General features: G+C 47.8%; 1 protein-coding gene across 1 annotated transcript; it reads right to left on the reverse strand.

Moving 5' to 3' along the window:
• Positions 1-1,233: 1,233 nt before the first annotated feature.
• Positions 1,234-11,516, reverse strand: Serpine1 (serpin family E member 1). The gene is made up of 9 exons (XM_008832312.3): positions 11,345-11,516; positions 10,179-10,450; positions 8,722-8,955; positions 7,828-8,022; positions 6,260-6,458; positions 4,340-4,440; positions 4,137-4,223; positions 2,861-2,944; positions 1,234-2,629 (listed from the first exon to the last, which is right to left on the reverse strand). The coding sequence occupies exons 2-9, from the start codon at positions 10,447-10,449 to the stop codon at positions 2,592-2,594; spliced, it is 1,209 nt and encodes a 402-aa protein (XP_008830534.1). The 5' UTR covers position 10,450; positions 11,345-11,516; the 3' UTR covers positions 1,234-2,591.
• Positions 11,517-12,186: the final 670 nt, after the last annotated feature.

The raw sequence follows: 12,186 nt of genomic DNA on the forward strand, positions 1-12,186 counted from the left end.
TCTTTCTTTCTTTCTTTCTTTCTTTCTTTCTTTCTTTCTTTTCTTTTTTATTTAACTTGGAATTTTGTACAAGCTAGGCAAGGGTTCTGCCACTGAGCTATGGCCCTAAACCCAAGGGTTTTGTTTGTTTGTTTGTTTGTTTTTGAGACAGGGTCTCCCTACAGCCCTAGCTGGCCTGGAATTCACAAGGTGGCTTCAAACTCACAGAGATCCACCTGCCTCTGCCTCTCAAATTCTGGGATTAAAGGTGTGTACGCTCATGCCTGGCTCCTCTTCTTTCTGAAGCAGAGTCTCAGGCAACTTATTATATAGCTGAAGGTGACCTTGAACTTCAGGTCCTCCTACCTCTACCTACAAGTACTGGAATTGTAAGCAAGCACCACCATGCTGCGTTTTATGTGGTGCTGGGGATTGAACCCAGAGCTTCCTGCATTCTAGGCAAGCACTCAACCCACTGAACCGCATCCCCAGCTCACCCTTTTTCCCTTTTGAGGTTGATTCCCAGGAGTCAATTGGGCCTTGTGCCTGGTGCAGGGCAGTGGTGCTCTGTCTCATGGATTTACTCGCAGGCTTGTGCCTTGTGTTTCACCTCAATCCTTGTCACCCAAGAGGCCTACAAACCAGCAGACATTTTGTTTGTTATTTGTTATTTCTTGTTACCTAGACTATTCTCTACCTGTGACCCAAGCTTGCCTGGGAGGTCCTCCTGCCTCTGCCTCCAGAGCACTAGTATTCTGTTAGTATCACAGGCTGTGCAATCATGCCTATTGTCCAATAGTGGTTTATTCTATTTACATTTGTTTATTGTGTGTGGGTGTGCTCATCACATGTGTGGATGTCAGAAGACAACCTGTGAGAGCTGGTTTTCTTCTCCTACCACCTGAGCTCTGGAATTTGAACTCAGTTCATTGTCAGATTTGGCAGGACGCTCTTTTACCCACTGACCGTATCCCTAGCTCCTTAACTTAATTTTATTAATTTTATTGTTAGTAGTGTGTATGATGTGTGTGTTGTCTGTGTAAATAAATGCCACGTGGGTGTGAGTGCCCATGGAGTCAGAAGAGGACCTCACATCCCCTGAAGCTGGAGTTACAGGTATTTATGAGCCACTGATAGGAGTCCTGGGAACCAAACTTGGATCCTGAGCCATCTCTCCAGCCCCTGCGATAGTGTTTTGATCCCATGTCATGTGAAACAAAGAAAGCAAAGGCAAGAATTTTTTTTTGCATAGTCTTTGTATTTATTGTGTTTTTTTAAACGTTTTTACTTGTTTATATATCAAAAGTGAAAAAGAGCATACATAACCAACACAATTTCAAGAACATTTTGACCCCACATTTGGGGACCCCTTGTGGGTACACGGTATGTGGCTGTCCAGTGCATAATGAACACAGAAAAGAAAAAAGAAAACACCAAAAAACAAAGAATGAGAATTTTTTTTTTTTTGGTGGAGAATGTATTAGATTCAAAATGGGCTTCTGCAGGATTACATTCACGTCACCTCCATGTGCAATTCTTCAATAAATTGGTTTTCCCATCATATGCCCAGCTAGAAGGCTTTCAGAAAAGATTATCTAACTAAGGTGGTTCATCCAGGGCTGGCTGTCTCTTTCATCAACCCCCCCACCCCACGTGTCTACTGCTCACATACAGCAGCCGGAAATGACACATTGGAGTGAGTCACCAGGGCGGCTCTGAGTCATCCAGTAATTGGAGAAAGTTCTGTCCTGTTAGGTCATGCAGCCCCTTTTGTCTTTATGTTCCTGAATATATTGGAAAAATTTGAACGGTTTTGCCCTCCCTCAAATCTCTCCCCTCTCTTCCATCCCATCTTTTTTTTTTGGTCCTTAACCTGGGCCGCCAAGAATCTAGGAAGAAGAGCCACAGGGGGCTCTGGCCCCCACTAGGTGGCAGTGTGAGTTCCATCGCCTGAGCAGGTCAGAGGGAAAGAACTGAGATCCACGGGTATAGACCCCAAAAAGAACACCGTGTGTCATAGTTTAAATAAATGTTTTCCTTAACATTCCTACTTCTCTCAACAATCACACAAGGGCAATAAAATGATAAATATTCAAGCATACCCCAGGTATCCTCCCTGCTGTTCAAGGGAGGGCGAGATGGGGTGGGAGGAGGCTCAACACTGAGCGAGCATTTCATCTCTCCATCTGCTGTCCCCTCTGAGCTGGGCAAGGTGGTCAGTTCCACAATGGACCTTGAGCTGGAAGAACGCTTCTTCCTTTGGCCCACGGCCAGCCTCCGCAGCAGAGGCAGAGTGTAAGCCAAGTGGCTCCATCCTGCTGAGGTCTTGATAGGTACCAGGTCCAAAGACTGACTGGGTAGAAAGATGGGCAGACATAGGCTCTGGGTTGGAGAACTTTGTGCAACAGGGGTCTCTAGAGAGGGAGTTAGACTCAAAGGTCCTCTTTTTCCTTCACTAGTCTGAGTTGGGAAAATTTACCACTCTGGGGAGATAATGGCAAACTTATTTTTCCTGAAAGAGCCATGAGAACAATAATTCTTTTCCTTCAGTGTTTCTTCCCATCTGATGCAGCTCCAGTTTTGTCCCAAATGAAGACTTCTCTTTTCTCTGTCTAAGGCTCCATCACTTGGCCCATGAAAAGCACTGTCTCTGTGGGTGGAAGAATTAGGAGGTTGAGAATTGGATAAACTGAGATTAGAGGAGGACGAGTGAGACATCAGTGTGTCACCGCTGCCAACTGACTAGGTTAGGACTGGAGTCCCAGCACTGTGTGGGCTATGACAGAGTGCTGAGGACCGGAATGGAACCCAGGTTCCTGGGGGAACAACTGTGGGCTAGTATATACCATTAAGATGGGAATGTTTGGGGTTCTGGGCTCACCTGTAGGATTGTGCCGAACTACAAAGAGGAAGGGTCGGTCCATGATGATCTCTTCAGGGGCCATGCGGCCTGAGACCAGAATTGCTGAAAGGGAAGGGATAATGTGTTTAGGTTGTGGGAGACATTGTCACCAGGTCCTGGACTGACCCCAAGAAATTTATTGACATCTGTCTTATCTGAGGGCAATACCAGGTGATGGTGTTCAGGTTGCTTTTTTTTTTTTTTTTCAAACCTGGTACTGAACTCAGGGCTTTGTGCCTACTAGGCAAAAGTGCTACTGCTGAGCCTTGCTCCTAGTCACTCATTAGGGTATTCTAGGCAGGTGTTCTACGACTGAGCCACACCCCAGCCCCTTACTGGGGTACTGTAGGCAGGTGCTCTACCACTGAGCCACACCCCAGCCCCTCACTGGGGCATTCTAGGCAGGTGCTTTACCACTGAGCCACATCCCAGCCCGTCACTGGGGGATTCTAGGCAGGTGCTTTACCACTGAGCCACATCCCAGCCCGTCACTGGGGGATTCTAGGCAGGTGCTTTACCACTGAGCCACATCCCAGCCCGTCACTGGGGGATTCTAGGCAGGTGCTTTACCACTGAGCCACATCCCAGCCCGTCACTGGGGGATTCTAGGCAGGTGCTCTACCACTGAGCCACACCCCAGCCCCTCACTGGGGGATTCTAGGCAGGTGCTCTACCACTGAGCCACACCTCAGCCCCTCACTGGGGGATTCTAGGCAAGGGGTCTATCACCAAGTTACATCTCTACTCCTTGGTTTTTAAAGACAAAGTCTTGCTTTCTTGAACTCGCATCCTTCTACCTCAGCTTCCTGAGGCATATGCCAGTATGCGGGCCTCGGGTGATTTCTTTGTTTTCCTGAATATAGTACATAAAATTTTAAGGAATTCCTCTGAGATGCAGTTTTCTGTAGGATTTGGCTAAGAACTATCACAACATATTTAGAGCTTATTGATAAACTAATTTTTAAGTTCATTTCCAGTGTGGTTACAACTCAGGATTTCCTTTGGGAGTCTTTCCAGGACCTCAAGAGTCACAGAAGAGGGAACGGGGTCTTAGGGGGAAGTGGGTCTATTTTCCACACTGAGAAACAGGTGGGGAAGTGTGATGCTAGCATGCTTGTTCTCAGCACAGGAAGTGTGCTACGGGAAAAGAGGTCCCTACGCAATAGGGCAGTGGGACACATTTGTATTCTAAGTCTGGGAACTAGGTTTCCTGCAGTCCCAGGTGGTGGGCTGAGAGAGGCAGAGAGACACTCACCTGTGGATGAAGATGCCACTGTGCCACTCTCGTTCACCTCAATCTTCACTTTCTGCAGTGCCTGTGATACGTACAGCTGCTCTTGGACTGAAATAGAGGGGGACAGAAAGAATAGATCAACTACCACTCTGAGATTCTCCTTTGTCTTCTCTGGGGGACCCCTGACCCATGGAAATAAGAAAGCAAGAGGGAATATCTCTTACCAGAAAGGCTTGTGAAGTCAGCCTGGGCTGGGCTAAACATGTCAGTCATGCCCAAATTCTCCAGGGGCTTCCTGAGGTCAACTTCTGTCTCCAGAGAGAACCTGTAGGCAGCAGCAGGGGTCAGCTTTAATTTAGTTCTCTCTCTCTCTCTCTTTTTTTTTAATAGTTTATGAGTGTTTTGCTTGCATGTATGTAAGTAGACCATGAACATGCAATGCCTGCAGAAGCCAGAAGAGGGAGTTGGATCCCCTTAAACTGTAGTTATAGATGGTTGTTAACTACCATGTGGGTGCTGGGAACCGAATCTGGGTCCTCTGCAAGAGTAGTCAGTACTCCTAACAGCTGAGCATCTCTCCAGTTCCCCCATCCCCACCCCACCCATAGTTTGGCCCTCTCTTGCTGACAACTTGGGCCTCTCTGGTACCCTATCAGGTATCCTTTAGGACAGTTGTATGTGCAAATGGAAGGTGGTATGGTTTTGGTTTTGAGACATGGTCTCATGTGGCCCAGGCTGTCCTCAAATGTAACATAGCTAAAGATTACCTTGAACTCATGACCCTCCTCCCTTTACCTCCCAAGTGCAGGACTACAGGTGTACACAGCCATTTTTGGTTTATGTGGTGCTGGGGATGGAACCCAGAGCTTCCTGCATGCTAGGCAAGCACTCTACCAACTGAGCCACATCCCCAGCCCTGACCTCGATTGTCCTACCTCCATCTCCTCCTGGGATTTATAGGCCTTTGACACCTCGTTCAGCAAAGAGGTCTGGCTTTTTTTTTTCCTTCCTCGCTAGATATTTCTAATATTAATGAACACTCTTCAATCTCTTTACCCCCTCAAATCTGTGACTAATGACTTTCCTCAAATAAGACAGTACTTTTAGCATAATTGTATTCAGTCTGACTGGGGGATGGGAGACAAGTTCACATTCTCCCAAGGGTATCTGAACAAAACTGTGGTCTGCAGACTGTGTTATTCAGAGCTCACACAGTGAGCTGTTGGGAGACCCCCACCCCTACCCCTCTGTTTCCCACCAGAGCACAATTCATTATTTCCATCTTGATGAGAGAGAAAGAACAAAAGCCTCACTAGCTAAACAAAATTCTCCTTTCTTCAAGCCTGACATTACAGCATCTGGGAATTTAGGGTAAGCCTGGCTGGGAGCTTCCCTGTAATTCTAGAATTATCCAGCCACAGCCGTCACCACCCTTTTGATTCTGCAGAAGGAGGGAGGGAGGGAGGGAGGGAGAGAGAGAGAGAAAGAGAGAGATTCTTTGGTAATCTCAGCCAGAAGCTATGTGCCCTTTATGTGGGGTTGGGCAAACTGATGTGAGAATGGAAGAAAGAAAGGAGCTCAGGTTGGGCTTTGAGTCATGGTCTCATGTAGTCCAGGCTGACCTCAAACACACCACATAGCCAAGGATGACCTTGAAACTCATGATCCTCCTGCCTTCACCTCCCAAGTGCGAGGATTACAGGTGTACACAGCCATTACTGGTTTCTGCAGTGTTGGGATGGAACCAGGGTTTCCTGCGTGCTAAGCACTCTACCAACTGAACTACACCCCCAGCTCCCCACCCTCCTGATTTTTGAGACAGCTCTGCAGCCCAGGCTGCCTTGAATTCATCATTCTCTTGCTTTGGACTCTCAAGTGCTGGGTTACATGCTTGGGCCACCACACCCCCTCCTTTGACTCTTCTGGGTATTTTGTGGTCTATGTGAGAACATGTATAAAATCTGTTCCCAGCTGGCCAGTAGAAACAGGCAGAAGGATGATGACATCAGAAACTATAATCAAACCCAGGCTAGAGGGTTCCCACCAGCCTCCCACACATGTCCCTTTGCTGTGGGCATCACCCATCTGGGAAATTCAACATGGGGGCAGTGACTTCAGAAGAGGCGGTAAGTGTGATGGCTTACTTGGGCAGGACAAGGAGGCGGGGCAGTCTGGTCATGTTGCCTTTCCATTGTCTGATGAGCTCGGCATCCAAAACATTGGTGAGGGCAGAGAGGGGCACGTCCTTTTCGTAGGGCGCTGCGATGAACATGCTGAGGGTTTCCCCATGGTAGGGCAGTTCTAGGATGTCATAGTAGTGACCCTCTGGAGTTGTGAACTCAGCTGTGAACACATCAAGATGGCCTTGGAAATGATCCTGGTTAGTGTGGATTCCTACCCAGGCTTTCACTTGGTTCACTTGTCCTTTCTTTCTAGAAACCAAGCTTTCCCTTCTACTTTGAGGCCCTTTACTCACTTCATTGCATTCGATATGTATTTATTTATTTATTTTTTTAATTTTATGTGTATGAGTGTATTGCCTGCATATGTGTAAGTGCACCCGTGTCATGCAGTGCTGCAGCGATCAGAAGAGGGCGTTGGATTCCCCTGGAACTGGAGTTAAGGATGGTTTTTAGCCACCATGTGGGTGCTGGGAAATGAACCTGGGTCTTCTGCAAAAGCAGTCAGTGCTCTTAACTGCTGAGCCATCTCTCCAGCCCCTTATTTTGGTTTTTGAGACAGGGTTTTCCTGTAGCCCCAGCTGGCCTAGAACTCACTATGTAGACTAGGCTGCCTCCCTCTCACAGAGATCTGTTTGTCTCTGCCTCCTGAGTGCTGGGATTAAAGGTATGGGCTACCACACTCAGCCTTATTTATATTTTATGTGTATAAATGTTTCGCCTGTATGTTAAGTGCACTGTGTATGCAATACCTGCAGAGGCCAGAAGAGGGTGTCACATCCCTTGGAACTGAAGTTATAGACAGTTGTTAGCTGCATGTGGGTGCTGGGAACCAAACCCAGGTCCTCTGCAAGAGCAGTTAGTGCTCTTAACCACTGAACCATCTCTCCAAGCCCACCATGTTTTTTGTTTTTTTTTTTGAGACAGGGTCTCATGTAGCCCAAGCTAGCCTAAAACTCACTAGGTAGCCAAGCATGACCTTGAACTTCTCAACCTCTTGCCTCCACCTTCCTAGTGCTAGGATTACAGATGTGGACAACCATACCCAGTTTATGGACTGGGGATGTCATCCAGGGCTTCATGCATGCTGGGAAAGCAGTCTACCCACTGAGCTACAGCTCCATTTTGGTGTCTTTTTTTCTTGACCTTCTCTTTCCTCTCTCTGATCCCAGCCACTAATCAGCCCCATCCCCAAATTCTCACTCTTAACCTCCACATGGCCTTTTTTCCTAGCATGTTTTTTGGCTCCAGGTAAGCACACTAGAAACCTATCAAAAGATAGGTAAGGTAAAGAGGACAGTTAGATGTGGATCTGGGGAATACAGATTTCAACTTCATTTAGCCTGAGAAGAACTGACCCTGTCCTCATTCATATTAGCTCAGCATCTCCTGCTTAGTAATTTTTTGTAATAAATTGAATGTGTTCTGGGGTTAGAGGGCATCTCCACCATCTTCTTCCCTCTGAGGGTGACACTGTAGGTTGCTGGGGGTCTGTAGTTGGGAGATGTGGGGAATGTAGATCTTGGACTTACTGTAGTTGAACTTGTTGGTCTGAGCCATCATGGGCACAGAGACTGTGCTGCCATCAGACTTGTGGAAGAGGCGGTGGTGGGTGCTGGATTCTGCAAAGGGCGTCTTCCACTGGCCTTTGAAGTACAGGGCATTCACTAACACAAGGCGGGTCAGCTGATCCACGGTCCCTTCTGCAAGCAAGTCTTTGATCATGCCTGAGGGAAAATGAGTAGATCGGGAAGTTAGGTTTTCAGCCTTTTAGATGGTTTCCTTCCTTTCCTAGTCCTCAATTGGTGTATATTGAAGGGGGCCAAAGATCAGGAGGGGTTAAGTGGATCAATGCCATTCCTTCAATTGTTCCATTTTCTGAAGGGTCTCAAGAAGTTTTTCAGTTCACACATTCTCTCTCTCTCTCTCTCTCTCTCTCTCTCTCTCTCTCTCTCTCTCTCTCTCTCTCTCGGAATAGAACTTGGGTTCTTGGCCATGTTAATTGAGAACTCTACCACTGAACCTCTATCTCCAGCCTTTCTTTTTGAGACAGGATCTTGGTATATAGCTCAGGCTGACCTTTGGAACTCATGATTCGCTTGTCTCCACCTATAGAAAGCTGAGATTACAGGCATGTGCCGTTATATCCAGCTCTGAACTGCTCCATGAAAAAGCCTAATTAAGAAAAACATTATGGGTTTAGGGTCATAGCTCAGTGATAGAACACTTGCCCAGAATACTCCAGTGAGGGGCTGAGGGTGTGGCTCAGGGGTAGAGTGCTTGCCTAGCATGAATGAGGCCCTGGGTCCTATCCTAGCACCACAGGATAAAAGGGAAAGCACTTGCCCTCTGTCCACAAAGACAAAGCTGAAAGGGAGCTGGAGACACAGCCATTGACACTGAATTCCCTTTCCCAGCCTGCTCACCTTTGGTGTGCTTCTCCACCCAGTCATTGATGATGAATCTCGCTCTCTCCACCTCTGAGAAGTCCACCTGCTTCACTGTCCTCCGGAAGAGTCTGAAGAAGTGGGGCATGAAGGCCTGGACCAGTTCCAGGTCCCGCTGGACAAAGATGGTATCTGTGGTGCTGATCTCACCCTGGTTCCAGGGCCCCAAGAGCTGTTTGGACAGCCGACGGAGGGCAGGGGCTGTGCCCTTCTCTGCAGAGGGAGGAAGGACAGGGTACATGAAGCTCATGCTAAGGCAAGGGCTCTCAGGCTCACCAGCTTTCTCCAGGAGACTCTCCCGGTGGGCGGGGTTATCTGTGGAGGGAAATTTCTTTCCAAACTTAAAAAAATATTTGATATATTTTATGTATTTGAGTACTTTGCCTGCATATGAGTGTACCCATGTTGTACAATGCTCACAGAAGCCAGAAGATCCCCTGGAACTGGAGTTATGGACAGTTGTTAGCTGCCACCTGGGTTTTCTGCAAGAGCAGCCAGTGCTCTTAAGTGCTGAGCCATCTGTCTACTTTTTTCTTTACTTTACTTTATTTTCTTTTCTTTTTTCCCTCTTTCTCTTCTTTTTTTCTTTCTTTTTGTATCCCTGGCTGGCCTGGAACTCATTATACAGACCATGCTGGCCTCCAACTCACAGAGATTCACTTGTCTCTGTCTCCTGAGTGCTGGGATTACAAGCATGAGCCACCACACCCAGCTTGCTTTTTTGCTTTGTTTTGAGACAGTCTTGCTGTGTAGCCCAGCCTGGCTTGGAACTTGATATATAGCCCAGGCTGACCTCAGACTCACAGTCTTTCTGTCTCAGTCTCCCAAGTGCTGGGATTACAGGTATGCACCACCATACCTACCTAAGTCGTCCTTATAATAATTGTGTTACCAAGTAATTCATGTTCATAATTCTATGAAGTATTTACACAGTCCTGTGCAGTAGGCATTTTGTTAGCCCCATTATTTTGATAATAAAACTGAGGTTTTAGAAGAGTTAAGGTCACAAACCTTCTGTTTTTTAAAACAGGGTTTCATGTAACCAGGCTGGCCTTGATATGTAACCAAGGATGACCCTGAACTTCTGATCCTCCTGCTTCCCCCTCCAGAGTGCTGGGATTATAGGAGTGTATCACCATATTCAATTTCATTTGATGCTGCAGAAGGAACCTGGGCTTTGTGCTACATGCTGAGCTACATCCCCAACCCCAAAGTCACCACAGTTCATATAAGCTTTGGCCATTGGCTGGTACCACCCCAGACAAGTCAAAACCAACTGACCCAGGGTAGAAGATGGCTAGTCCCTGGCCTGCAGCTGAGCACGACTGAACTTGGCTAAGCTGGAGCCAGCCTTTCCCCCAGCCTCCCTGTTGCCACCCCCCCCCGTGACTGAGTACCTCCTGACCCCCACAACCCGAGGTTGCCCTGCCCCTCACCGTTGATTTTGAATCCCATCGCATCTTGGATCTGATGTCTGGTATCTCCTGCTGTAGTTAGCTGCAGCATAGCCAGCACTGAGGAGACCCCATAGGGGGAGAAAACCACATTGCGGTCCTTGGAAGCCTGCACCACCTGCTGGAACACTTTAACACCAAAGTCGGTGGCCCGGCGTGCTGTCTGGGAGTCTCGAAGGTGCAAGGCAGACCCTTCGCCAAATAGGAGAATCAGGCCCAACGTGAGGCCAACAAATGCTGAAGATGTCCACATCCTAGGACAAGCAGAAGAGGATCTGAAGAGATGGATGGTTCTGGAAGACTGTTCAATGGGGGGGGCATGGCACCCCAATCATGGACTAGGCTTTCTTTGCTTGCCTCTACAGGTCTCATAATGCAATTGGATGCTGAGCCTGTACCCCTCTGCTTCCAAACAATTCTTTTATTTTCTTGGTCTTTTCGAGACAGGGTCTCCCTGTAGCCACAGCTGGCCTGGAACTCACTATGTAGACCAGGCTGGCCTTGAACTCACAGAGATTCACCTGCCTCTGCCCCTCAAATGCTGGGATTAAAGGCATGTGCCACCACACCCGGCCAAACAATTCTTTTTAAAGATAGAGTCTTGTTATGTAACACAGGCTGGTCTTGAACTCAGGATCCTCCTGCTTCAATCTTTCCAAGTGCTGGGGTTACAGGCATTTATACCCCTAGATTCTGATTTTCTTTTTCTTTTAAGACAGGGTTTTATGTAGCCCTGGCTGTCCTTGAACTTACTATGTAGACCAGGTTGGCCTTGAACACACAGAGACCTGCCTGCCTCTGCCTCCTGAAAGCTGGGATTAAAGGTATACACCACCATGCCTGACTCCTTATTGTTTGTTTTTATAAATCACTGGTCAGTGAAGAAAATTGCTTTGCTATGTTGAGAGAGAGGATCTTGCTGGAGAGGAACGGAGAGGGTCAATGTCCTTGTTGGAAGTGGGATGTAGCCATCTTCCTGGACCACCTGTGGTCCCTGTTGGGCCCAGGGGGATGCAAGGCAGCAGGGTTCCAGGGAGGGGTGGAAGAAAAAAATAGGAAAAGTGGAGAGGACAGATGGAGAGTTCTGAGAAGGGAAATTCTCTTTCCTTAAAGCCTGAGGTAAGCGACCCAGCTTGCCTTTCTCCTACCTGAAGTTTTCAAAGGTGGCTTGCGATTGACTGCCCTGCTCGGTGACTGTGTCTCAGCTGTCAGGCTGGCTGTGTCCCTCTGGCTGTGTCCCGCTGCAGGGGAGTGTGACTTTCTTTATTCTTCGCAGGCCCTCGGCCCTGCAGCAGCCAGATCCAGCTGTGTTCTGCTCTGCAGCTGCTGCCTCCCTTTATACCAGATGTGGGCAGGAAATAGATGAACTCATGTTCTAACCCCACCCACTTTCTGGCTTTAGAAATCTGTCTGGGCTGCCTGCCCTGCCCTGCCCCCATCTCTCCCTCTCAGGGACTTGCTGGGGCAAGTGTGTGTGTGTGTGTGTGTGTGTGTGTGTGTGTGTGTACATGTGTGACGGGGGGCTCGGATTGAGCAAACCCAGATTGCCTTGACTGCCTTGAACATCCCTTGTTCCTTCATCTTTGGTTGTTCTGTCACCTTCGCCCCTGGCAGTACCAAAGAGTCCACAGGGACTGGTATTTGGACCCCCCTCTTCATGCTCAGTTTGCAGAAACACGACTGGCGTGTCCCCCTTTTCCTTTGGAGAAGCTGATCAAAAAACCTCTAATGAGGGACTGGAGAGATGGCTCAGTGGTTAAGAAGTCTTGCAGAGAACCCAGGTTCGGTTCTCAGCATCAATATGGTGGCTAACAACTGTCCTTAACACCAGGTCCAGGTGATCGAATGCCTTCTTCTGGCTCTCATGGGCATTGCATGGGTGCATTTACATACATGCAGGCAAAACATATACATAAAATAAAAATAAATCAATAAAAAGTTTTTCTTTTAAAGCTAATGATTCTTTGGACATTTTCTGCTAGTGCTGTCT

This window comes from Nannospalax galili, unplaced genomic scaffold (genome assembly GCF_000622305.1).
Source record: "Nannospalax galili isolate Female #2095 unplaced genomic scaffold, S.galili_v1.0 scaffold675, whole genome shotgun sequence".
NCBI classification, from domain to species: Eukaryota; Metazoa; Chordata; class Mammalia; order Rodentia; family Spalacidae; genus Nannospalax; species Nannospalax galili.